Source organism: Mercenaria mercenaria, chromosome 2 (genome assembly GCF_021730395.1).
Source record: "Mercenaria mercenaria strain notata chromosome 2, MADL_Memer_1, whole genome shotgun sequence".
NCBI lineage: Eukaryota > Metazoa > Mollusca > Bivalvia > Venerida > Veneridae > Mercenaria > Mercenaria mercenaria.
The window spans coordinates 111,903,229-111,929,260 of NC_069362.1; the positions used below are offsets into that span (position 1 = coordinate 111,903,229).

The 26,032-nt window shown below is 34.1% G+C and overlaps 4 protein-coding genes across 5 annotated transcripts in view; 3 read left to right on the top strand and 1 right to left on the bottom strand.

The window, feature by feature from the left end:
* Nucleotides 1-26,032, top strand: part of LOC123564933 (solute carrier family 22 member 4-like) — a 143,820-nt gene that overhangs the window by 79,376 nt on the left and 38,412 nt on the right. The window lies entirely within an intron of this gene.
* On the top strand, nucleotides 49-2,398 carry LOC123564929 (heavy metal-binding protein HIP-like). Its single transcript, XM_045358855.2, has 4 exons — nucleotides 49-411; nucleotides 761-867; nucleotides 1,019-1,150; nucleotides 2,072-2,398. The coding sequence occupies exons 1-4, from the start codon at nucleotides 110-112 to the stop codon at nucleotides 2,356-2,358; spliced, it is 828 nt and encodes a 275-aa protein (XP_045214790.2). The 5' UTR covers nucleotides 49-109; the 3' UTR covers nucleotides 2,359-2,398.
* LOC123564930 (complement C1q subcomponent subunit C-like) lies at nucleotides 5,654-8,595 on the top strand. Its single transcript, XM_045358857.2, has 4 exons — nucleotides 5,654-5,967; nucleotides 7,206-7,321; nucleotides 7,918-8,052; nucleotides 8,301-8,595. The coding sequence occupies exons 1-4, from the start codon at nucleotides 5,729-5,731 to the stop codon at nucleotides 8,585-8,587; spliced, it is 777 nt and encodes a 258-aa protein (XP_045214792.2). The 5' UTR covers nucleotides 5,654-5,728; the 3' UTR covers nucleotides 8,588-8,595.
* On the bottom strand, nucleotides 12,421-25,967 carry LOC123564931 (uncharacterized). Its single transcript, XM_045358859.2, has 4 exons — nucleotides 25,863-25,967; nucleotides 13,712-14,761; nucleotides 13,001-13,175; nucleotides 12,421-12,536 (listed from the first exon to the last, which is right to left on the bottom strand). The coding sequence occupies exons 2-4, from the start codon at nucleotides 14,514-14,516 to the stop codon at nucleotides 12,506-12,508; spliced, it is 1,011 nt and encodes a 336-aa protein (XP_045214794.2). The 5' UTR covers nucleotides 14,517-14,761; nucleotides 25,863-25,967; the 3' UTR covers nucleotides 12,421-12,505.

Genomic DNA, 26,032 nt, shown 5'->3' on the forward strand with positions numbered 1-26,032 from the left:
AAATGTCTTATCAATATGAATGCTATTATAATGCCTATTCTTATCTTGTTCAAAAATCAAATTGTTTTCAACTGTTTATAAACACCTACATATATTTTCTTCCAACCATATGGCGGGTTATTCTGTGGGACTGGTTTGGCTTTTGGTGTTTGTTTCGTACAGCTGTGCTGTAAACACGGACGCAGATGTGACATTAAATGAAAGGCTTCGGCGACTCGAAGAAAGACTTGGACAACAAGACGTTATCAACAAGCAGCAGGCGGAGAGAATAAAGCAACTAGAACTGGCAAGTCAGCGACAACAGGAAGCCATACTGAAACAAGAAAAAACGAACCATCTGCAAGCGAAACGGATACAGCTACAGGAAAATGAGATTCATCGGATCAAACAAACACTGAAAACATTCTGCAGGTTTGTTTTCTTGTTCTTGTTCATCAGTGTTTATTCTAATAATGCTGGACTTCATTTCTTCTCTATGCTGTTACACCCTTTTTGTACTTTGTTTTTTAACAGTCCTTTGTCGTGAAGTATAATTTGCCATTTTGTCAATATTTCTTTCTTTCGTAATTACGAATAATTTCAAGGTGAGGTTGACTTAAAGTTCTATCCATTTCTTATCAATTTTACGACCTTTCATATAGCTTTAAATGAGTAAGTTAAGTTGAAATAGAACAGAATGTATGATGAAACTAAAGAAACATCTCGTTTTGTTTAAACTTGATTTTGACCATTTTCTCATTACAAAAATTCTGTATTTCAGGATCCAGAAAAGCAAGACGGAGACCGGAAACGACTTGCATTGGAACAAATCTAAAGCAACTGCACGCAACTTACAAATATCAAACCCAGTACCACCAGTTCAGAGAAGTGTGCCTTTTTTCATATCAATTTAAAGTAGTAAATTTAAAAAATAACTAGTTTATAAACAGATAAGACAAAAATTAGCAGTATTTCCAGTATGTCTAGAACCACAACATAGAAAAGTAGAATATACTTCTACATTCTCTTTTCATTTCAGCTGCACGTCAATACGAAAGAGTTGTGTTCTCGTCATATCTGGATCATAATGTGCAAAACCTTGGCATAGATCATCCCATAGTTTATAACAGGATACTTATTAACGAAGGGTCTGCCTACAATGAACATAGCGGTACGTTGAAATCTTGCGATTCTAGCTTTCCTTCGTTATATTTAGTTTTGATTAAAAGAACATTCCATTCCGACACACGTGCGAGTTATAGAGGATATTACATGAGTGTGTTTTCATACTGAATTTATTAAACTCGTTGAATAAAATTGATAAAATGCTCGGCAGAGCCTCGCATTTTATCGAGTTGAATAAAATGATGAAATGCGAGGCTCAGCCGAGCATTTTATCAATTTTATTCAACGAGTTTAATAAATTCAATATGGAAAGTCACAAATGTAATATTCTTTTTATCACATGTTAGCCTTTCTTGTCGAAACATCAAAAAATCGACTTTCTTTTACTATATAAACAAGACAATTTGACCGACGTCGCCTACACTATAAATGACGTCGACGTCAAAGCTTTATTACACTAGTGTATTATCATTTTTATTTAATGGCTTTATTACACTCCTGCGACGTCAAACATGTGATAAATAGAGGATATTTGATTGTTTTTCGTGAATATGGAATATATCTTACTGAGAATACATTTTATTTTATACGTCGTAAGTTTTTATTAACTTAAAGTTGCAATATTACATTTTAAATTTTAGAGCTTTAAATATCTGCTCACAATTACAGACGATTACCCACTTATATATCCATTAATAACTTCCTAGCTGATGTCGGTTAAGGCCTATGATTTGATCTCATATTTGAATTTAAATCGTACCTTTTACTGATTTAGAATGTATAATTTTCTCGAAGATTTTTTCTGCCGCCAGTATTCACCCAGTATTTCATTCTCGAGCAAAACAGACATTAATCGACAATATGCCCAAACGTATAACCAGCTACAGGTCTGGAATAATGTAATAATGTTGTTTTTTTAACTAAGAAAGATAGTGCAAACTATATCCATTATCCGGTTTTATTTTAGGCATGTTCACTTGTCCTGTGGATGGTATCTATGGATTTTATTTCTCCGTTTCAACACAAGACGTAAATCAGATTGTTGCCAAGCTAGTGGTAGATAGTGTGAACGAAGTTGACGGTGTCTCAGATACCATGCATGATAACCATGAAGCGCAGGGTGGCAATTTTGTCTTTGTGTCGTTAACGAAAGGCCAACAGGTTTGGGTGGCTAACTACAGATGGGCGTCCCATTCAATGCAAGAGACAGACATCTATAGATTTTCTACTTTTTCTGGATTTCTATTGAATTAATTGTACTTTCCACAATTGAAGAAAATGTCTAGCTATACAATCTGCAGTTTTGTTTGTTTGTTTGTTTGTTTGTTTGTTTTGTTAAGTTTCAACTTGAAGTAACATAAACAAAACGGAGGTTTTAAAGTTTTAGAAAAAAGCGGGTGCTGTGTTTCTGTGTTAAAACTATCTGAATAACAAACCAGCTCTGTCCTCCAACTAAATTTTACTAGCATTGAATCCCGTGTATGGTATATGGGTGTTTTACACCTTGCACACCAAAGATCTAGGGAAGCTTATGGGATCAGAGCATATTCGGTAACTTGAACATCCCCTTCAACTTTACTTTCACAATATGATTACAATACAAATGTTGTTGTTTTTGTTATGCAAGTATCATAGTGGTTTTGATTTTCCATTATTGACAAAACCAATGCCGTTTGCAGGCTTTTCAAAAGGAAAATTCTTAATTGTTAAAAACTCCTGCACTTCAAGTATTACTTGTTTCTCGAAAACTACCAAAAGTTTTGTAAGAATTTATTTGTTAAATGAATCTTTGTATTATTATTTTCATGGATGCAGAGTGAAATTCAATTGTTGAATCGTTATATTTAAATATAACAGTCAAAGAATTAGACGACGTTTTGGACTGGTTTTAAAATGAAAATTTGGGTCGGAATGTATCAGTAAATGTTTAAGGTTGGCCTGAATCAGCGATATTTTTAAAATTGAATGTGGCATTTAAGCTTTCAGATTGCAATAATTTATTATGTCAGTGAAAATCTATATTGTAATGTGTCCGTGGAGATTTTTATTTGAACACAACAACGTCTGCAGAAGCCCGTGGAATTATTGGTGACCAAAACAGGGTTGCTATTCTTGCATAAAAAGACATGTCACAAATACTACAAGTATTGTTTTCATAGGTGATTACTTTACGATTCTTTACGATCCCGGTACAATTCTTAATTACCATTCTGTTTATCTTGGAAACGGTAAACATGTTTTAAATCTGGGTTCATTAATCAATATCAAGGCATATATACAAGGATTTTAAACGATTACTTTTACTTCTCGTTATTACAAACCATTAACCATAGTTTTCCATATCACTTAAAAATTTGAAAAATAAAAAACAAACAAACACACAATGTTAAAGGTCCATTACTAAAACCCGAACGAGTATTATATGAAAACCAGAGTTTGTAGCTGAGACTTCCTATTTACTGAAAATATGGCCCACTGCATCGGTTCTGACCAAATAGTCATGAATATGTTCAAGAATAACTAAAAAAATAAACAAAAACTGTTGCCTATGTCAAACCGAAAGGTGGCAGGGGAGTGCAGATTTGCGAATTCCACATTGACGTGTGGGTACCAGTGTTGAAATATCCATAGAAATCTCGTTTTTGCTTATTTTTCTTTGAAACTACTATGGACTATTGCAGATACTATAGACTACATAAAGACGACTCTCCGGTCCTATGCACCTGTCGCTTTCTATGCCAGATGTAGTGAAAATTGGCCAAATCACCCAAATTTTATAGACCAAAATTAGCCTAATGGGGCCTCACTTTGAACTCTGCCATTCATCCATTTTGTATTTTTAAATCCAATTTCGTAGCATATATGTATAGTGCGAACATTGATGCATACCCAGGTGGTGTGGAATGTGTCTCCCAACCACCACTTTATTTCCCTAATTTTCACTTGAAAAAAAAGTGGATGGATAACAGCCGAGCGTCTGGCCGACTTTTTGTTCTGATGTTTATGTTTTAGCCTCAGCCGGAAGTACGGAGCTAGGAATTTTAAAACACCCGCCATGTAGAATCATTAACCGTTCCTCATTCCCCAGATATATTAAAGAATTAATAATGATAAATAACCAGTAAGATAGATATGCCTTTATATCTACCCTGTCCTGTTTATACAGAAAATCGACCGGGGCCAAACTACGAAACCGCTCCCCTGCCACCAAAGAATGCTTTCCGACTCCTTACGAACCCGTCGAGCATCTTCGGACTTTTCCGGAAGAATTCTCCGAAACGAGGCTATAATTTATAAATAGATGCAAACTTAGCACATGGAATTCAACAATTTTGTAACTCACAAAACTTCATGAAAATCATTCTTATAATACAGGTAATATACAGCTATACTACAAGTTTTCATAAGGACAATTCAGGCCCTTCCCAAATAAAAGTGTTTTTACAACTTCGTCTGTAAACTTTTTCAAATAATCTCTTTTCAGTATAATTTTAAGAATATAAATGAGTAACTGTCTTACACTGCAGAAACAAAGTATGATTGAAATTTACCTAAATACACTTATTTATGTACTCATGGCTACATTAATTTAATAAGATTTTAGACATTAAACACATTGTCTTGGCCTAATATACGTCACTGTCAATTTTAAATCTAAGTTTTGTACATCTCGTATTTTTCGTGCAAGTCGTGCATAATTACCATCATGGAAATACAGTTATTTTGTTGCGCGTCTTAAATGGATATTCGTTTGAAACAATTTTAAAATTACGTGATCCCGAAGAATTTCCGACCGATTACGGAATTTGTCTCTCTGTACATGTGTTGATTTCAAGGGAATATTGCACGGCTATTGTAATGTTTAGTACTATATTTCAAAATGTGTAGTCTTTTTTTAAGATTCATGTCTATTCATTTGTCTTTATTTTGCACCTTTAAGAATAATCATTTTACATTTAAAGTAGGTGTTTAGACTGGTGTTAGGATGAAAATTTGGGTCGGAATGTATCAGTAAAAGTTTTATTTTCAGTACGAACTTTATCTTTTTGATATCTTTTTATCTTTATCTTTTTATCTTATTGACATGCTTCCAATATTATATGAATTATGTGAGATATTAGTTAAGAGTATACTGATTGATACTTCCAAAATCGTTGTTTTTCTTTTTCCTAAAATAAAAACAAAGTCCCATAAATTACATGCGATTCAATGCATTCCCGATCGAAAAAGAGTAAACAGCGGCGCAAGAATAAATATTCGGCCCTAACACAGCAGTTCGAAAATCAAAATTAATCATGTGAATTGCCTTGTTGATACACTGTTTTCTCTTATTTACACAAAATACATGATGTATATCAGTGATATCATATTTCCTTACACTGAAAAGAAATGTTTAGACCAAAGTTTTAGATTAAATTTTATCAGAACAGTTTTCAGTCAAAGTAAGATTTTCCATTGCAGAAACAAGTTAAACGTTCTATGTAATAAAAGCAATTTGTGAAATTTTCATCCTATTGTCCGAACTATAGTCTTATCAGCGAGGATTATCTATACATGTATGACAAATTCGTATGTAGGACTTTGAACGAAATTTATAACACACGTGGCATTTCTGAATGATAAAATGATGTTCATAATTATAGTTTTGATGATAATATATTCCTTTGATGTTAAGGCGGAGACTGACCAGAATGAGCAACTGATTGAGGGATTTAAAAGACTTGAAGAAAGGCTTGAGAGACAAGAGGAGCTCAATTTGAAGTTGCAGGACATGTTGCGACATGAGGAAGAAAGGAACAATGCACAAGATGCCATTATAAAACAACAACAGAAAGAAATTGTGAAGCTACAGAAGACTTGCATGTTAAAACAAGTCGCATTTGTTTTAGGTTTAACGCCATTTTCAATAGTATTTCAGTTATGTGGCGGTGAGCAGTTAATCTTACCATTTTTCCTCAGTACATTCTCATCCAACAGAAGGTTCGTCAAATCATGAGACGAACCAGGCAACCGCGGTAAACCTCTGGTATAAGAGAATGGTAGATGTTAATTTTTTCACATGAACAAACGGTGCAGGTCGAATAACTTGAAATTGTCACGGAGAACATATGCCATGCAAGGGGGTCAAATCGGTTCTAGGATGATTTACAAAAAGTCCCAATGTGGTTTAAAGGCTATAATATTTTATGTGTAAACGCACAAAATATCATTCGATTCTTATATTTATAAAAATAAGTTGTTTGCTTTTCATGAGTATCAGAATATCAACATAAATGTCAGTATATCGATGTTTTCAACATCTAAATTGAACAGCCGAAAAGAGCGCCCGCTTTCACCTGTAATTTTCCTTGCGATAAAAATACAGTTCATTGGTTAGAATCTATCTTTAAAATATCGTTAGATGCGATGAAAAATCATACAGTTCTGCCAATTCAGTTTTTACTTTTAGCTTCAGAAAAACTGGTTGAAGCTGCAATAATGCTCTTTTTAATTTCGAATTTTGAAAGAATGAACGATGCCGTTTCGTTCATATCTTTTGTGAATGACGTCGCACGTGCTTTTACGCGGAAATTATTACACAAATGTTGTTGTTGTTTTTTTTACCGAAATAAACGTTATTGTATTTCCATACAAAATAAATAGTGAATGTGAGGCCTCCGTGGCCGAGTGGTTAGAGTCGTTGACTTCAAACCATTTGCCCCTCATCGATGTGGGTTCGAAACCTCATTTGGGGCGTAGAATTCTTCACGTGAGGAAGCCATCCAGCTGGCTTACGGAAGGTCGGTGGTTCTATCCAGGTGCCCGCTCGTGATGAAATAGTGCACGGAGGGGCACCTGGGGTCTTCCTCCACCATTAAAGCTGGAAAGTCGCCATATGACCTAAAATTGTGTCGGTGCGACGTTAAACCCAACAAAATAAATAAAAATAAAGAATAGTGAATGTAAATATTCATAATTATTCACATTCTCCCACGTTCAAGTGTAATTTCGTACCAGCAGTATCAACAGTGTGTATATTAACAACGTATGTAAATGTGTGAAAAAAATTAATACATTCCTAGATATTTAATGTTTTAAAATGATAATTTTTCAACTTTCAGATGCAATAATGAAGAAGCTCAAACGGACATGCAAGAAGAAATAAAGAAACAAAACAATATCACGAGTATCTCAATACGTAATAAAGTCAAGCGGAAACTCGAATCATTTACTAGAGGTAACGTAAACCTCATATTTGTTTAGTACGTGACGGGTCCTAACGGCTTTGTCTGTGAGACTTAGTTTCGATGATAGATGATAAATGTCAGTTGATCAAAACTTGCACCAGACAAAATAATAAAGAGGAAACTTAACTTACTAGATCTGCCAATCATCCTCTGCATTTTATAACTTGGTTGCATAGACAAAGACAAAACGGAAATTGTGACATATAGGCAGCGATGATAATTGTTAATGTGTTATTTGTGCTTTATTTTAACATGGCCCATTTTTATTACCCAATAAAACAAAGGTGGCTGAAACTGTTTGTTGTTATACAATATATGCAGTGTTTGTACGTCACAATTATTACGTCGAGCATGGCGTCAAATGTCATGCGGCGCACTAGAAAAGAAAACCATAACAAACAGAAAAACATTTGGTGAATATCTTCAAAGATGTAGATCATGATGCATGATAATTTATTAGAATAGAAACCATCTATCTTAAAAAGTTATTTACCCTTTGAATAATTTTTTTTTGTCGTTCCGATGTTTAGCGTAACTGTTTGTGATTCCTTACTTCTTAAACAATCAAGAAACATTTGTATTTTAGTTACTCGTGAGCTGCCTGAGAGAGTGGCGTTCTCTTCATTTCTTGACCACAATCTCGAACATCTCGGAATAGATCATCCAATAATATACAATAAGGTACTACTGAATGAAGGAGCAGCGTATAATGCCAATAGCGGTAATGTTCTATTCAAATAGATTAATTATTTGAACACAAAGTAATGGATTCGTGTTCTTTCAGCATCACAACTTTACATGAAACCATCTATAGGCTAGAGGTTAAGGAAATTGAATGTTCTATGTAAAGGAACAATTCTGAGCGAATGTACATATATGAATTTTGACCTGTAACACCTTTCGTATTATGAATAGGACCTATATCTGATCATAGTAATATACATACTATAGAATATAATCATATTTCAGGTATGTTCACCTGTCCGATGGATGGCTTGCACGTGTTTTATTTCTCCGTATCAACAAATGGTGTACACCAGGTCGTGGCAAAACTTGTAGTTGATGGCACAAACCAAGTCGATGCTATTTCCGATACATATCATGCTAACCATGAGGCCCAGGGTGGAAATCTTGTCGTCATTTCATTGCAAAGAGGCCAACAAGTATGGGTAGCCAACTACAGATGGGTAGACATATCAGTGCAAGACTCAAACGTTGACAGATTTTCCACTTTCTCAGGCTTTATGCTCTATTAAAATGCATTCATGTCAATTGTGTATTTCTTATTTTTGGAAACTGAGTTTGCAGAGAATAAGCACAAGATTGACAAAGACGGTTAAAAATCTTCGATATACAATACAGGCACCTTATGTTTCGCCAGGGTTTTAAAATGTTTGCTCATTACATGTAGACAAATCGTGAAAATGAATGCCCGTGATTCTATAATTGGAATAAGTTCACTAGAATCCAACTTCTTTTTAATTCCACCATCTACTTGATTTGAATAACACGTGGAATAATCAATGCTGCCAAATGCTCATTTAAGCAAGATTGACCTACAATCAATGACAGAGCAAATCGGAAACTTTGCGTCTAAATTGAATACGGGCCCAGGGGTGTCCTGGTCTGAGGTTGCAGGTTCCGCACCAATGATAGCTGGAAAAGACAATCCTTTTGCACAAAGCAAGTGCTGGTATGAAATCCATACCACAGCTATCGAGTATAGATAGTTCACATTAGCTGAGATAATTTTCTGTACTGTAACAATGCCTGTTTTAAAACTAAATGTAATTTGTGAAAATTGTATCTTGCAAAGTAACCACTGGTAAAGCATTCGTATCTTTAACAAATTATCCCTATACAGCACAATTGCGCGTTTTGAAACCTCAAAGATCTAATATTCGACGCTGTTGAAATATGAACAAAGTTACACTGAGCACAGATATAGTATTGATTTTGTTTAGTTTTTTCGCTATTCCAGATACAGAGGATATTTGGGATTTTCTTTTCTGTGTAAGAAAATATGTTCACCGAGTGAACACCAGATGCAATATTTTCTCGAGCGACGCAGTCATGAGCGAAAATATGAAATATGATATATGGCAGGATAGTAGGATAGCAACGGTAAGATGATAGGGTCATAAACTGGCATCCTACTATCCTAACATCGCTTTCCTGCCATCCTGCTACCCTAACATCGCTTTCCTGCCATCCTGCTATCCTAGCATCGCTTTCCTGCCATCCTGCTACCCTAACATCGCTTTCCTGCCATCCTGCTATCCTAACATCGCTTTCCTGAAATCCTGCTATCCTAACATCGATTTCCTGCCATCCTGCTACACTAACATCGCTTTCCTGCAATCCTACTACCCTAACATCGCTTTCCTGCCATCCTGATACCCTAACATCGCTTTCCTGCAATCCTACTACCCTAACATCGCTTTCCTGCAATCCTACTACCCTAACATCGCTTTCCAGCCATCCTGCTATCCTAACATCGCTTTCCTGCCATCCTGCTATCCTAACATCGCTTTTCTGCCATCCTGCTACCCTAACATCGCTTTTCTGCCATCCTGCTATCTTACCATTCTACTGTCTTCCTTTTTATCCTACCCTCCCTCTATCCTACCACCACCTTTCGTCCTTTTCTTCCCGGATTATATTTAGTAGCCATTGCCCTACAACTGTGCGCGTTTGTCGAGATCTGCTAGAATCAGCAGACTGAAATTAATATAAAACTACTTTTATTACTTGATTTCTGATTTTGACTGTTTTAAACCTGATTTCATAGGATAGAAGGATGGTAGGAAAGTGACACGTGGAATAGGACGGTTATGATGGTAGGATGGTAATAGCAGTAGCAGGATAGTATTTCATTATCGCTATCCTGCCATCCTACTATTACTATCCTGCTACGATACCGTGGCCATTCTACCTTCATCATCCTATTTTCCTATCTTTGCTTCCTTCTGTCCTAATATCCTGTTATCCTACTATCTTAACATCAGGCCATGAGCGATTGTATACGTTATAAAAACATTATTCCGTACTTTCACTATTGTAGTTTAATTGCAGCTCTTTGGAACAGTATTAAAACAGCCTTTCATAAATGGGACATTTTACTTTTTCCGCACTATTTAAAAGTGGGCGATATTTCACTTTGTAATCAACGTGGTACATTTCTACTTAAATTTTATGTTGCTTTTCCAGTACGTTTCTATATTCATGATGATGTACGTAGATCTATCAATGTGTACGTTTTTATTAAAAGTCTTTCAGGCTGAAAGTGCTAATGAAAATGTCAATGTTTCTTGCATATTTAATTGTATATATAGACAACATCCAAATCAATAAATCGTCAACTTAATGTTCCAACAAATAACCGTAATGTTCAAGAGACTATGGTGCAGAGTACGGTCGTCGGACTCCTGATTTAGTTTATACCTATTTATTTTAGCTCGATTGTGATGAAAGCTTCAAACATATTTGAACCCCTCTTCAGTCCGCTTCCTGGAAAAAACAGTACTTTTGCCATATGAAAAGGCGTGGTCGTGATTTCAGTGTGGCTCGAACCCATGATCCCCGGGTTGAGCGGCCGACATCTTAACCACTAGACCACAGCTCCCCCTTTGACTCTTGTTGACTCGGGTTCGAAAATGTCAGAGTGCAATAGAAATTTCGAAAGAGCGGGTGTGCTGAGATCAAGAAAGCTGCCAATGGAGAAAGGTTAGCAAAATTTGTGAGAACTTTTCTGTACAGCTAATAAACTTTTTACAACATTACTTTTATCTAATTACAAAAAGGTCGAAATCATGAGTCATTTCCTCTGCTTTTTTCATGCTTCCCAATGATCTATATTTTATATTTAAACTTTTTTATACCACGGGGAAATACTAATAATAACGTTGAATAGAGTTTTGAACAATAGAAATTAGATTAGCTTATATATAGGTCAAATGATTAATAGGTCTAAATTAAATTTTTTCCCGGTTAGGACGATTTCGAAAATGGTGACTTTATATGTTAATTATGTAGCGGTATCATTTCAATTGTAAAGTATAAAAGTAGGATAAACTGTAGCAATAGCTATATTACTTCAACCTTTAACGTAACTTTAATACATTAAGAAATTAAATATGTTTTTCGGTACTCGTGCGAAATGAACGACAAAATAGTATCGGCAAATCTATGAATCTTGGGAGCGGTTCATTTTAATTTGCCTATTTTCACTACTAAATAGTATCTTCAATCCCATTCTTAATGGGTTCATATGAGGTTGTATGACAAACGTTTGGACAATTATAACCAATTTAAGGACAAGTACGTCCAGTTAAATCGAATAGTGTTTAATCTCGTTTACAACGTATTATTATGACTTTCTAAAAGGTTAATGTGTACTTGCTCTATTTGTAAGGCCCTATAGATAACAATAGGTCGGTATAACAGCCGAACCTACCTGTAAATTGCACTTTTTGGAAATGGAAAACAGATCTTTTTTGAAAGTTATCTTCCAAGACTGCTAAATTTACTGCATTAATGTTTATGATTAAACGGGAAATAAAGAAATAGTGACCTTTTAGCCCTTAGTCTGCTAAATTTCTATGTTGTTAAAATGTTAAAAAGAATGGAGTAAAAAGATATGGACTGGTCCATCATTCACTTCGGACAGTGCCGCTTCTTATTAAAAGGTGTGTTCACTGAAAATTTTCTGACTGAATAGCAAACAGTGCATACCATGATCAGCCTTCACGGACGTGCAGACTTATCTTGGTCTGCACTGATCGCAAAGGCAGAATAACTTGCCACCAGCAGGCCAAGGGTAAAGCAGGTTTTACTGTTTAGTAATGGCATTTATTAGAAGGTGGCCTTTTGCAGAGGTTTAATTGTATATCGACGGTAGAATAAACTCTTTCTTGTCAATATTTGAAATCTTATTGTATTGAACGACAAAAAGCTTTAATATATATTAAATGCACAATATACATTACAAATCCAACTACACCATAAAATTTACAACGATAGCTCGTTTTTGAATATAATTATGTGTGTTGTCGACACATATAGTCTTTAGTTAAAACTCGACAAAATATTCGACTTCAAACAAAATCTATTTAGTTTAACAAATTAAATTAAATTTGAGATTATTTTCACCTCTCTGTCTATGAAACCTATATCTATACTTCAGCTTTGGAAATGTTCCCATACCTGTAAAGTAAGAATAGCCAAACATTAACGGTTTACCTTGTTGGTGTACACAAAGTAAAACAAACAATGAAGCCGAGAACTCTTTCAAAAGAAATTAGGGCATGAAAAAAATACTTAAGAATGTAAATGAACTTAAATCGCATTTAAAATGCTTTGCACAAAACGTTTTTCCTTACCCTTTTCTTACCGCGCGATGATGAAAATGACATTGAATAGTAGCCCAGACAAAAATGTAATGGATGATATTATAACTATGTTAAAGGTGAATGCAGAGAAGTGTAAAAACCAAGTGTTTATACACACCATGTCAACCAATTTCTATATAAACTTGACAATATATCTAGCATTGATGGAGCGATTTCCAAAATCAGTCTGAGTTATATAAATTTACTCTCATCCCTAATCGTGAGAGCTGCATAAGTTCTCTTTTGTTAGCAAATATATCTAAGAACGAAATAGTTTACCTATAATGAATTTCACTGTTGCAATAGACAGACAGTATTCCAAAAGCTGAATCGTCCTCACTGGCGTCGCTGATGGTATCATGGGACGTCTTTTGAACTTCATTCCTTTTGGGGTTATCGTAGTTGATCTTTAGAGTACTGTCGCATATGTATTCTAATACAGGGATGTTTTTGACTGAATGTATAAAGTTGTCAAAATGTAATTGTTCTGGCGGCGCAAACTTGCAGATCGGAGGTACAGTGGGGTCATATATTTCTTTAGACACATGCATGCTGAAGGTAGTGACGACTGCATTGCGGTATATTTTTTCAAGGGTTTCCGTCATGAAAAATGGAGATGTTGCTTTGTTTTGAAATTCAGTAGTCGCACGTACCTCATTGTTGTGTGGTGGTAGCACTGCATGGTCGCATATGTATTCAGCTATGTTTCTATTATGTTTTGAATTTGTAACACACCTGCAGCATTCTTCAATTGATGATTCATATATGTAAGGATTTGGAGCCAGATATTGACAATATATTCCTTTTAGTAAATAGGCAAACTCGGCATTTCCGGTAATGTGAATGGAGTACTACTCATTTGTATCGCAGTGCCAGGTGGTGTGATCAGATAAAACACTAAGTTAATGCAGATTTCTTCTATTAATGCTTTGATTTTTTTCACATGATAAACCGCATTTTTGTTCATTTTTCTAATTTGAACTGCCATACCTGTAGTTGTAAATGTCTGGCAGACCGAAGGCACTGTGTGACCATAGATTTCTATTGATAATGTCGTTTTGGATACGGACTGTACTGTGTAACTGTATTTTTCTGCTTGAATAGAGATGTTTGCAAGTGTCCTTTGTCTCTGACACTGTGGTACAAAGAGGCTGCAGATTTTTTCAAATCTGTGGTATTTGTGTATCAAAGGAATAACAGGACTGCCAACACTTTTGTACAAACAGAAATACTGAAGTGACACTCTGGCTATCGAACAGATGGTAGATAACTCATCCCCAAAGGTCAACATCGTGTTAGTCCGTGGTACAACGACGCCACTGACTGTTCCAAATGCTGAAATAGTGTTGTTGTCTGGAGATAATACATGACTGTTCAGATCCTTAGCTGCTGTATGTTCGGACAAAAAGGCATTAATTGCAGGGGTCTTTATCACAGGATAAACCTTATTTCTGCAGGTACCGCTAAATGTTCCGTCGTCAGGCTTAGAAGGAAGTGTGCTGCTGTATTTCACTTTAATCTCACAACGACCATGGCCGTTCTCAGTTCCTGGTCCGAGAAGTTTACTCGGTGAGAGTGTAGTGACGTGCACTTGTTTTATAGCGTCAGCTGTATCTTTCCTTCGTTTCTGTATCTTTGATGGTCTTACAGCAAAACTGTACAAACCCTCTCCTGGTAAAGCATCTTCAGCTTCTGAATACTGAATCTCAACCTTTGGTTTTTCATGATATCTTAGAAACGAGTCCACGCTATTGGAAAAAATGTACTGATAATGGCTGGAGTTTACTGTCAGCATTCTGACCTGCTTCTCTTCGCTAAACTGTCCTTTGAGTTTGCTAATTAAACTATCTACACGAACGGCAACGGTTTCAGCATCGGACTAAACAAACGGTCTCCATTCAACTTCAGCTTCTTCTTCAACATTCCTCTTTAGTCTCCTCTTGTCAAGTATGCTAAGAAATCGTTCGGTTGAATTTGGAACTTCAAATGAAGAATCGTCCACTTCTCCTTCTAATAGGCCTGCTATAGTACAAGTCATGCCTGTAAGATACAAAATGTTTTATATAAAACAGATAGCTGCTGTTGGTAAAGCATATGAGCCGCACCATGAGAAAACCAATATATTAATAGTGGCTGTATCTCTATTTCCAATAGGCTAGTTTGAAACCGAACAGCATGGATCCTGACCAGACTGCGCTCTGGATCCATGCTGGTCGCAAAACCACTATGTTGGTTTTCTCACGGCACGGCTCACATGTTTCAGTGTATAACTGTTTCCTTGCTCGTACAAATTGTGCATGTGTAAACATTCTTTATTTCTATACAATGACAAAGCAGATAAAGAACGCTTAAACTGTTACTTTTAATTGTATTTCGAACAAACCCTTTCACAGTTGGATGAGAGCGGCAGTATAAACGTATAAGGCAATAGACGGAAAGACAGATATTGAGTTGTGTGAAAAATTTATCATTTTAGTGTGTGCTTCCATTTTTGAAAGTTGTGTGTGTGTGCGAAGGAAGACCCCAGGTTCGCTTACGGACATATTTTAGCTACAAACTGGCCCCAATCTTCTGCAAGCCATAATCAGGTGTAAAGCCTGTTTACATGCTATATATGTTTTAGCAGATACGAAAACACATGAGGTTCCTCCATGGCTAAGGTCGCTGACTTCAAGTCACTTGCTCCTCACCGTTGTGAGTTCGGGCCTCACTCGTGGCGTTGATTCTTCATGTGAGGAAGAAAGAAAGAAAAATATGTGTTTAGAGCTGATCTTATTTTCGAGATACACGTTACTAAGACGTACCTTAGCCATTTTGTTATCTATGACGAATTGTTAATTATTAATAAATATAGGCTAAACATGCTTAATATCTTAATGGATTACAACACTCATGTATTTTAATATTGTTAAAAATGTACTTGGATTTCAGCATAAACTCTTTCATACTAAATCATATCCTCATGCAGATAAGTTTCTTTTTTATTCAGTTTGGATATTTCATTTTCAATAGAATAAAAGTAAATATCCGCGCTAACGATATCCGTTTGACAGTTAGCTAAACGTATACTGATTCTTTTAATCCTTAATATAAAACCAACAATAATATCTATTTCCATTTTTTTTTTTTTTTGCTAAATGCGTTTTTTCTTTTCTTCCATTTTCTTCGACAGTAGAGATGCTATATTACTTTTTTCATTTGGGGTAAATTAGGATCCAGCATTACGGGTATGGGATATGTCATGGGATTTAGTTCGTCTGTCCGACGTTGTTTTTGTTTTGTAAAAATCCGGTCGAAATCGGTCATGCATGGTGAACTGTTTTTCCTTCTCCCTAATGGGTAGCTGTATTGAAGCATGGCGGATGGCGATCGGTTTATTCTATAACGGCACGCAGGGTATTAAGAAGACATACATTTTCCATAGTTATCCGTTCACACGCTTGTGTAGGAAACTTACGATATTTCTATTACTTTTAATACACGGGGTAAATCACCTGTTTACATTACTATTCTTAAGTGTTAATAATGTTTGTTTTTCCACTGTTGTTGTCACTTGCGTCGCAAATAATATCTTTGAGTGCTGTAGTATGGGAAATGCATCAGACCTTGATAGTTTATATTTTAATCTGGGAACTTTATACTTTTTTGATATAATACTTTTGTTAAAGGCAAAGAAAATCTCCTATATTAGTGACCCCCCCCCCCCCCCCCCCCCAAAATACCAGACTTTTTAATCCCCAATATACAAGATCCTGTCTGGTCCAGTCTGATAAGGGTCCATAAAACCCCTGTAGACTTGACATGTAGCCTAATTATAGTCAGAGAATCATAAATTTTATTGCCTACAGGTAAATTAGTTATTTCCTGTGTTTTGCATTTTATTAATTGAAATGCTGTTGTTTTTTTTAGTCTTTTTTCAGCATGTACACAAAATTATTTTAATTGATAAGATACTAATTTTGATTGCTCAGTCATGTTGAGTAATGTCCTGGCCAATTAAATTATAACTCTTATAGCAAAGCATTTCTCACTATAAAATAATTATTCAAAACTTAATAAGAGAAATTACAAGTTTGTTTATTCAATGATTATGATCTTTTTATCAAAAGTAACAAAGTCAAGTCAAAGTTTATTCGGCAAAAACATATACATGTTCATCGCCAGTTACAATGTGGCGGTACATACACATATTACAGAAAAGTATGAGTCATATATGGTATGAGTGGAATGTACAATCAATTATAAACATATTAAGCATTATGAATAAATATACAAACAAGCAAGAACATTTCATTCATTACAATACTATTAGCAAAAAAGTAGCTACCCAACTGCTTCATTTCTTTTAAGCGTTGCGAAGTAAATGTATTTTCCTAAATTTAGAAGCTTACTTCTTTGAGTTAAGCTCATAATAGATTTGAATTTATGAACACTAGGCCATACACAGTAATATTTTGGCAAATACTGTTTCCTTAAATCATAATAAAAAGGACAAACCAATAAGAAATGATATTCATTTTCAATTTGTTGCATATTACATTTTGTACATAATCGCTGACTCCTCTCAATATTTCTGAATCTTCCTTCTTCAATTGCCAACTTATGCGCAGAGCATCTGAATCTAGATAAAGCTGTTCTATATTTTATGTTATCAATATATGATAAGTATTTTTCTTGACAAAAATCATTTTTAAAGACATTATAACTTTCTAATTTTGAAAATGTACTAAGTTCTGAATGCCACTGCTGTAAATAATGATCAAATATTCTTTGTATTACTGCATTTATTTGAACAATACTAATATTATTATGATTCCATAAGTAGGAAAATCCTAGATCAGACAGCAAACTTTTCACATTTCTTGACCAACTATTCACTAATATTCCATTAGCATTGGTTAAAAACATCAATTTATGTAATAAAGAGTTTGGAGATTTCGTAATCCTGTACCAATACTTAATAATTCTAACTTTACGCAGGACTGACAAAGGAAATCTGCCAAATTCACCAAAAACTGCTGAAGTCGTTGTCTGTTGTCGTACACCGAGAATCTGTTTCAAAAATTTGAGGTGAATTTTTTCTATATCAGGTGCTTTATGAAATCCCCAAATCTCTGATCCGTAAGACAGAATTGGTAAAATCATGCAATCAAAAAGTTTTACCTTTTCTTCAACATTCAAAGAAACTTTATCAAACAATGTATTCAAAGAATATAACGCCTTCAATGCTTGGTTAGACAATGATTTTGAGCTTGAAAATAGTTTCCATTCGACGACAGCGTAACACCTAAATATGTAAATACCTTAACAACTTTTAATTGTTCATTATTATAATACAATTCTACATTCTCTAATCTGTTACCAGACTTAAACACCATAACGACTGTTTTATCAACATTTACAGTTATGCCCCATTTGTTACAATAAGTATGCAGTTGGTTAAGTAACAATTGTAGGCCTTCCTTAGAATACGAAAATAAAGCAGTATCGTCTGCAAACAATAAGAGGTATATTTGTAATTCATCCAAGGTGAAGGCCTCATTATTATCATTTTGCAAATTTTCATACATGTCATTTACGAAAAAATAAACAAAAGAGGTGAGAGTGGTTCCCCTTGTTTTACGCCCATATAACTGTCAAAATAATCAGAAAGAGACCCATTTGCTTTCACACAAGATTTAACACAATTGTACATACTTCGCAACATAGATACCACTTTGGAAGACACGCCATCTTTTAGCAATTTAAACCAAATACCATTCCTGTATATCATATCAAAACATTTTTGGAAATCTATGAACGATGCATAAACCTTTTTCTTTTCATGTTTAATTATTTTATCAATAATAGAACAAAGAGCAAAAATACAGTCTACAGTACTTCTATCTTTTCTAAAGCCGTATTGAAATTCGTTCAGTAATTCATTGTCTTCAGCCCATTTGCGCAGTCGCATATCTAACATTATAGAAAAAATCTTAGAAAATATACTTGTTAGAGTAATGCCCCTATAATTATTTACATCGTTTAAATTGCCCTTTTTAGGTACTGGCACTACAATACCTTTACACCAAGATTCCGGATAGGTGCATGTATTAAATATATGATTGAACAACTTACACAAAACAGGCGCTATGACAGTCTTGTTTTCTATGAATATTTCAGGGATGAGCTTGTCAACACCAGCACTTTTCCCTCTCTTTAAGGAAGAAATGGCCTTTATAACATCATCAACACAAAAATCACAATCTAACTGTTCTACATTTATAACATTTATCTCATCACTACTCAAATTCTCTTCAACATTTATATTTGTGAATACATCATCTTTTGAATAAATATCTTTAAAATGATTATAAAATTGGTCTAGTGATAATTCGTTTTTAACATTTTGTTTTCTCAGTTTCTTAATTTCTTTCCAAAATTTCTGCGGATTTTCACTAGCTAACAAATGCATTTTCTTTTTCTGATTAATATGAAATTTGGTGCGAGCCCGTCTTTTAGCTGTTCTGTAGAGACGCCTTTTGGTAACTAGTATTTCCCTATTTTGCTGTGAATTGCATTTAGAATATATTTTATTAGAATATTTTAAATCGCGCCTTGCATTTTCACACTCTTCATTAAACCATGTACTTTTAAACTTTCTGCTACAATAACCCTTAGAACTATTTATTACTTTAGTTTCCCCAAAAATATTAAACGTTTTACTATACAAAATGTCGGATATTTCTTGTATTCCAGAATCTAACTCTGTCTCAGCCTGAATTATGCTGTTAACTATGCTTTCAATGTTACAAATTTCACCTGACATAATTTCTTTGTATATGTTTACTTTATCATCATCCCATTTTAATACATCAACATGAATGCTTTCATCTTTACATGATACTGGCACACACTTCATATATAAATTTAACTCAATCGGCTTATGATGCGAAAAGGTATACAGATCATGTATAATGAAACTACGTACAAAGGGAAACAACTCATGTGATAATAGCACATAGTCGATCAGACTATTACCTGTATTTGATAAAAAGGTAAAATCACCAATACCGGCGTCATTTCCTAGCCGGCCATTTACGATTTTTAAATTAGTGCTGAGACATAAATCTATCAATCTGTTGCCCGAGGAATTAACAGTATTATCCATTGATTTTCGATCAGGTAAATCAACATGATCAATAACGGTTTCATCTTGCTCAATAGATGAAATGTACCGTTCAAAACACTCTGGTTTTTCTAAAATGTCACACTTCTTGCCGCATCTTGCATTAAGGTCGCCAAATATCGACACTTTACCATACTGCGAATAATCTCGCACACCTCTTTCTAACAAAAGAAAAAAGAAAAAAAAGGATTGCTGGATTTTATTAGAAATTAAAGAAGCGTTCAGTTGCATTTTTAATAGATAAAGAAGGTATATTGACAGAAGGATGTTATATATTAAAAATGCTTAATTCCTCTTGTGTTGTCTAAATAATGTTAACTTTATTTTATGTATAATAAAATCCAGCAATAAAGATATATCATTGTTCAAAATAAACAATAATTCATTACTTCTAAAAGCTATGTGCCTGAATGCATTTTTTATATTTTTGATAATAAAAAACAGCAATAATGAGATGTAATTGTTAAAAAACTTATACTTTATTAAAAATATGATAAAACACTGTTGTATCTTATCACTTTGTTTATTTAGCCCTAATTCAATCAAGCTTTCAAAACTCGTTATAAAGGTGAGAACTGATTTGCTATAAAGGTGAGAAATATCACCTGCAATTTATTTACTGCACAGTAGCTATACAGTAGCTTATTATGATAAACAGAAGCAAGTCTACCAATGGTCCCGACTTGTGTATTGGCCCTTATCGCCAATACGCAGACCTTATCATCTCCATAGGCCACATACCAGGCATACCAGAATCAGTGTCTTTAAGCGGCGATATTGAGAAAAATCCAGGTCCAGTTGAGACAGATGAAAATTGTTTATCTATTTATAGTCAAAATATAAGAAGTATTAGAAATAAGATTAATTTTATTAAAGATAACTGGCTTGATTACGACTTGCTCTGTTTCACAGAGACACATCTTGACAATACGGTATCAAACGAATCTGTTTTTATTGAATCTTTTTCTACTGTCTATCGCAAAGACGTTACCCCTGTCATTCAGGCGGAATTTTAGTTTATGTTTCTGATCAATTTATTTCAAAGCGCAAATTAGAGTTCGAAGTCTATCTGCAAGAATCAATTTGGATTGAGTTAAGAAACAAACATACTAAATATCTTATCTGTACCGTATACAGGCAGCCAAACGCGCCCGTTGAATTTTGGAATAAATTGAATATTTGTTTAGAAAAAAGTCTTGAATATTGTGATAAAGTTATTTTAGTAGGAGATGTAAACGAAGACCAATTAAATTCGAATAATCACAAATTGAAAGATATTTTATTACTTAATGATCTTCGAAATATTATTAAAGAACCGGCTCGAGTTACCGAAAACTCTTCAACATTAATAGACCCTATAGCAGTTACTGACAATATTCAAGTTTATCATTCAGGAATATTTAATACACCGCGTGATATAAGTGATCATTACGGAACTTACGTATATATTAAATATACACAAGAATCATGTAAAATATATAAAAGACGCGTATGGATTTACGAGCGCGGAAATTTTCAGGAATTGAATAATCTTATACAGAATACAGACTGGTCGTGTCTAACTTTAAATTCCGTTCATGAAGCGTGTAACTCTTTTACATCAATACTTCTGAACTTGGCTGAAAAATGCATTCCTACGCGTTTAGTCACTATCCGACCTAAAGACAAACCTTGGTATGATTCAGAAATTCGTAGAACATCAAGACAACGAGATCGAACAAAGAAAAAAGCTATAAGAACTAATTTGACATCGGATTGGAATGCCTTTAAACGACTGCGAAATAAAGTAAATAACTTAAAAACACATGCTAAAGAACAATTTTTCAATAATTTAGAATTTTCATTAGAAGAATCAAACGTGAATAATCCAAAACAGTACTGGAAGACTGTAAATTACTTATAAAGGAAAACTCTAATGCCTTCAACTCAATACCAACATTAGTCGTTGACGAAGATAACAATGTAAAATATAATACTACTGATAACGAAAAAGCTAATTGTTTAAATGAATATTTTACATCAATATCTAAAATTGACTCTTCAGGAACTCAACTTCCGACATTTATCAATAAATCAAATAATGTTTTGACAGATTTCATTATAAACAGTCAAGAGATAATAGATATACTTTCATCACTACCACTAAATAAAGCTGTCGGACCAGATGAAATCAGTCATAAATTATTAAAAGAAACTCGATTCAGTAAAAGTTATCCTTTAACTATTTTGTTTAATAGGTCTCTTCATGAAGGTATTTATCCAAATATCTGGAAATTTGCAAAGGTTATGCCACTTTTCAAAAAGGGCAATAAAAATTCTCCTTCAAACTATCGACCGATCTCACTAATAAGTTGTGTAGGAAAAGTAATGGAAAGGGTAATATTCAAACATATTTACAATCACTTACATTCAAATAACTTAATCTATCCATTACAGTCAGGGTTTCTTCCAGGTCATTCCACTGTTTATCAACTGATTGACATATATCATCAAATATGTGAATCATTCGATAAAAAACAGTCAACATGTATTATTTTTTCTGTGACATATCTAAAGCTTTTGATAGAGTATGGCACCGTGGTCTCCTTTTTAAACTCAGACAATACGGCATTAACGACGAACTCTTAAATTGGACCAATGACTACCTCTCTGAAAGAAAACAGTCTGTGTTTGTAGGTTCTGAATTATCTGAAATACTTGATATCTCTGCTGGTGTTCCCCAAGGCTCCGCCCTTGGGCCTCTTCTATTTCTCGTCTACGTTAATGACATTGCCGAAAATCTACTAAGTGTAACGCGCCTCTTCGCAGATGACAGTTCTTTAGCTGTTTCATCTAGTGACTCACATTATATCGAAACGACTTTAAATCGTGACCTCCAAATCATCGAAATGGTCAAAACAATGGCTAGTAAATTTAAATCCTAGTAAAACTGAAGTCATGTTTTTCTCAACAAATATAGATAATAAGCCAACACTTGTGTTTAATGACAACTCTCTTGATTTTGTAGATCATCATAAACATTTAGGCTTAACACTATCGACAGATTTAAAATGGCACAAACACATTGAAAATATAACCTTATCAGCCTCCAAAGTGCTAAGTACAATGCGGGCATTGAAATTTAAACTAAAACGATCAACATTAAATAAAATCTACATCTCTTACATGCGCCCCATATTATAGTACGCTTCGATTGTGTGGGACGGATGCACATTATATGAAAAGCAATCTTTAGAACAGTTACAGTATGAAGCCGCTCGCGTAGTAACAGGTTTAACGCGGTCGGTTTCAATCAACTCTCTAATTAAGGAAGTAGGTTGGGTTTCCTTTTCAGACAGGCGAAAAATTCGGAAGTTGGTTACGGTCTATAAAGCAAAAAATGGTCTTCTTCCACAATACGTAGAAAATATTTTCCCTTCATTAATTTCAGAAACGACAAATTATCCACTAAGGAATAGCAACAATTATACAACATTCTAACATGGCTCGAACTGATTTCCAGTTAAACAAAGAAGAAAATCAAACGCAATATATCCTGCGATAAACAACGGTTGACGCACGGACCGGTAAGATAGCATTATGACGTCAATGTTGACGTCATGTAGCCGCCTGACGTCCGATTCATTACTCCTCGCGTAAATGAATTCCAGCGTAATATTTATTGAAATATATCAACGTGCATGTCAGAATGAAAACAATCAAGGCCTTCTTGTGATTTATCGTCTAATTTACCACGGTTCATCGTTCAGATGCTTCAGTATTTAACCACTCGGGCTAACGCCCTCGTGGTTCAATTCCTACGCATCTGAACTCTGAACCGTTGTAAATTAGACGATAAACAACGCGAAGGCCTTGATTATTTCTTAAAGGCCTAGATTCACTACTATATAAGTGTACCCCCCCAAATCCAATATACAACTCCCATCTTATCTGCTGCTTATCAGCGATTATGTAACAGTAACTGATTAGAGGGCAATTAGCACAGCAGGGACCCCAACTAGACCATGAAAATGTGTGCAGTGGAGTTGAAAGAAATTAATTTTTCTTCAGTGAATGTGGAATGATAATAATAATAATTATTATTTTGATATTATATAGATGATAATAACTATTACTTTAATGGTTATAGTAATGATTATAATAATAATAAAAAATAATCATAATCATAATCATAATCATTATTATTATTATTATTATTAATATATTACATATAGGATGATGAAAGATACATTATTTGAATATAAAATTATTGTGTTCCATCTACACTCAATTTGCCTTTTCAGTATGTTGCCAAAAGTGACTTTTTTCATGCTTTGCTTTGTAACTTTGAAATGCACATTCTGTTTTCAATTCTAGACAAATGTTATTTATAGTATTCTGCAAGCTTTAGATGAGTAAAAGTCACATTTTTCTAAAATATCACAATTCTCCAGACAGAATTTGAAAAAAAAACGCTTGCATATTTCTTTAAGTAAGTTTCTCATTATTTCATTATTATGAAAATAACTTTATGATTATTTTATTATTGTGTTTGATCAACAAATATTTTTCTTTACATAGAAATGCCAAAAAAAACTAGTATAACTTTAAAAGTTATCATTTATTCATTAATTTAAAATAAATTACATTGTTTCCCCTTCTTACTAATTGATACACTTGTAAGGTAGACTGACTCTCCAATAAACAATGACCCTTGTTTATTGGAACCATACTGTGTTGGTCATTAGCCCCCAACTGTGCTGGTGAAGACAGAAATCCCTTGGCCCACTGCCAAAATCTAGGCCTTTAAGTAAATTGACGTACAGAGACATACAATAAATCATTTATACCTTCTGCTACCGAATTATGGAATACACTTGATATTGCTGTTCGCGATTCAAATTCATTAAATATATTTAAATCAAGAATGAAAAAGATGTTTAAAGCGCCCCAAGTACCTAAGCATTTTTTGTTTGGAAACTTTTTTTCTGTCTACATGCGCGCATTAGAAATAACTGTAGTAATTTGCATGGTGATCTGTTCAGGAACTTTTTGAGGGAAACTGCGACATGTAATTGTAGATACTCGTTTGAAGATGCTGATCATTACCTATTTCACTGTCCCATATTTAAACCTCAAAGAATTATACTCTTTGAAGAAACTAGAATCTTTCATCCACTTAATGTTAATCTATTACTTTTCGGTAGTGATTTGTTAGACGTTGAAAATAATCAAAAAGTATTTACAGCTGTTCAAAAATTCATTAAAACTACGGAACGTTTTCACAACGCTTGACTTGTTTACTATGTGTATACGCCCTGCTGCCACTAATTTGCAAATGTATATGTTGGCAGAAACGAATCCAATGATCATGGGTGGGATACTTCTTTGCTGGATCCTAAAGCCTTATCAAATGTTATATATATGTACTTGTTTAAGCTACTGACAAATTATGTTTCTATCTCAACGTTTTTTCTTTTTTGCTTAATATGTATGCATGTTACAGATAGATTAAAATTATGCCATTACTAAATAACAATAATTGTTTACTTTCTATGTAGGGAAGGGTCGATCGCTAATGTTGTAAGAACTTGGGCCCAACCCTTTTGCTTTTCAATATATCGTAAATGTCTTGTCTCTGTATATATACATGTATATATAAGCAATAAAATATGTTTAAACTAGCTAATTCAGTTTGTTAAATCGTTTATTTAATTCCTTTAGCTTATTCTTCCCAGTCAAACTCATTGGAAATATCAGTTCATCTGCTAAAACAGACGAAATGGGACATGTTCTAATTAACTCTGTTTATAGTTTAACAAACTAATTATATCAAATTTAGCATATTAATTTAATAAAAATATGCCAAACTCTAAAAGGACGTTTTTGCATTTTATTTATCGTGCCTTTTTTTAAAGCGTAAAATATAACATAATCTTAATTTCTTTTGATGAAAAACGATACGTAAAATGTTTCCGTATGTCAAATATTTACCTGCATTCATATGTATGATATATCCTGTTTAATCTTGTGTCATTATGAATGAGGTAGGAATTTCTGTCTTCAGTAACGTTTGGTCTCTATAGAGTTAGCGTTTTAACGTCATATGTTTCTGACGCCATTAACGTCAAATCGCATCAGCGAATGAAAAACGTGGAGAAAAC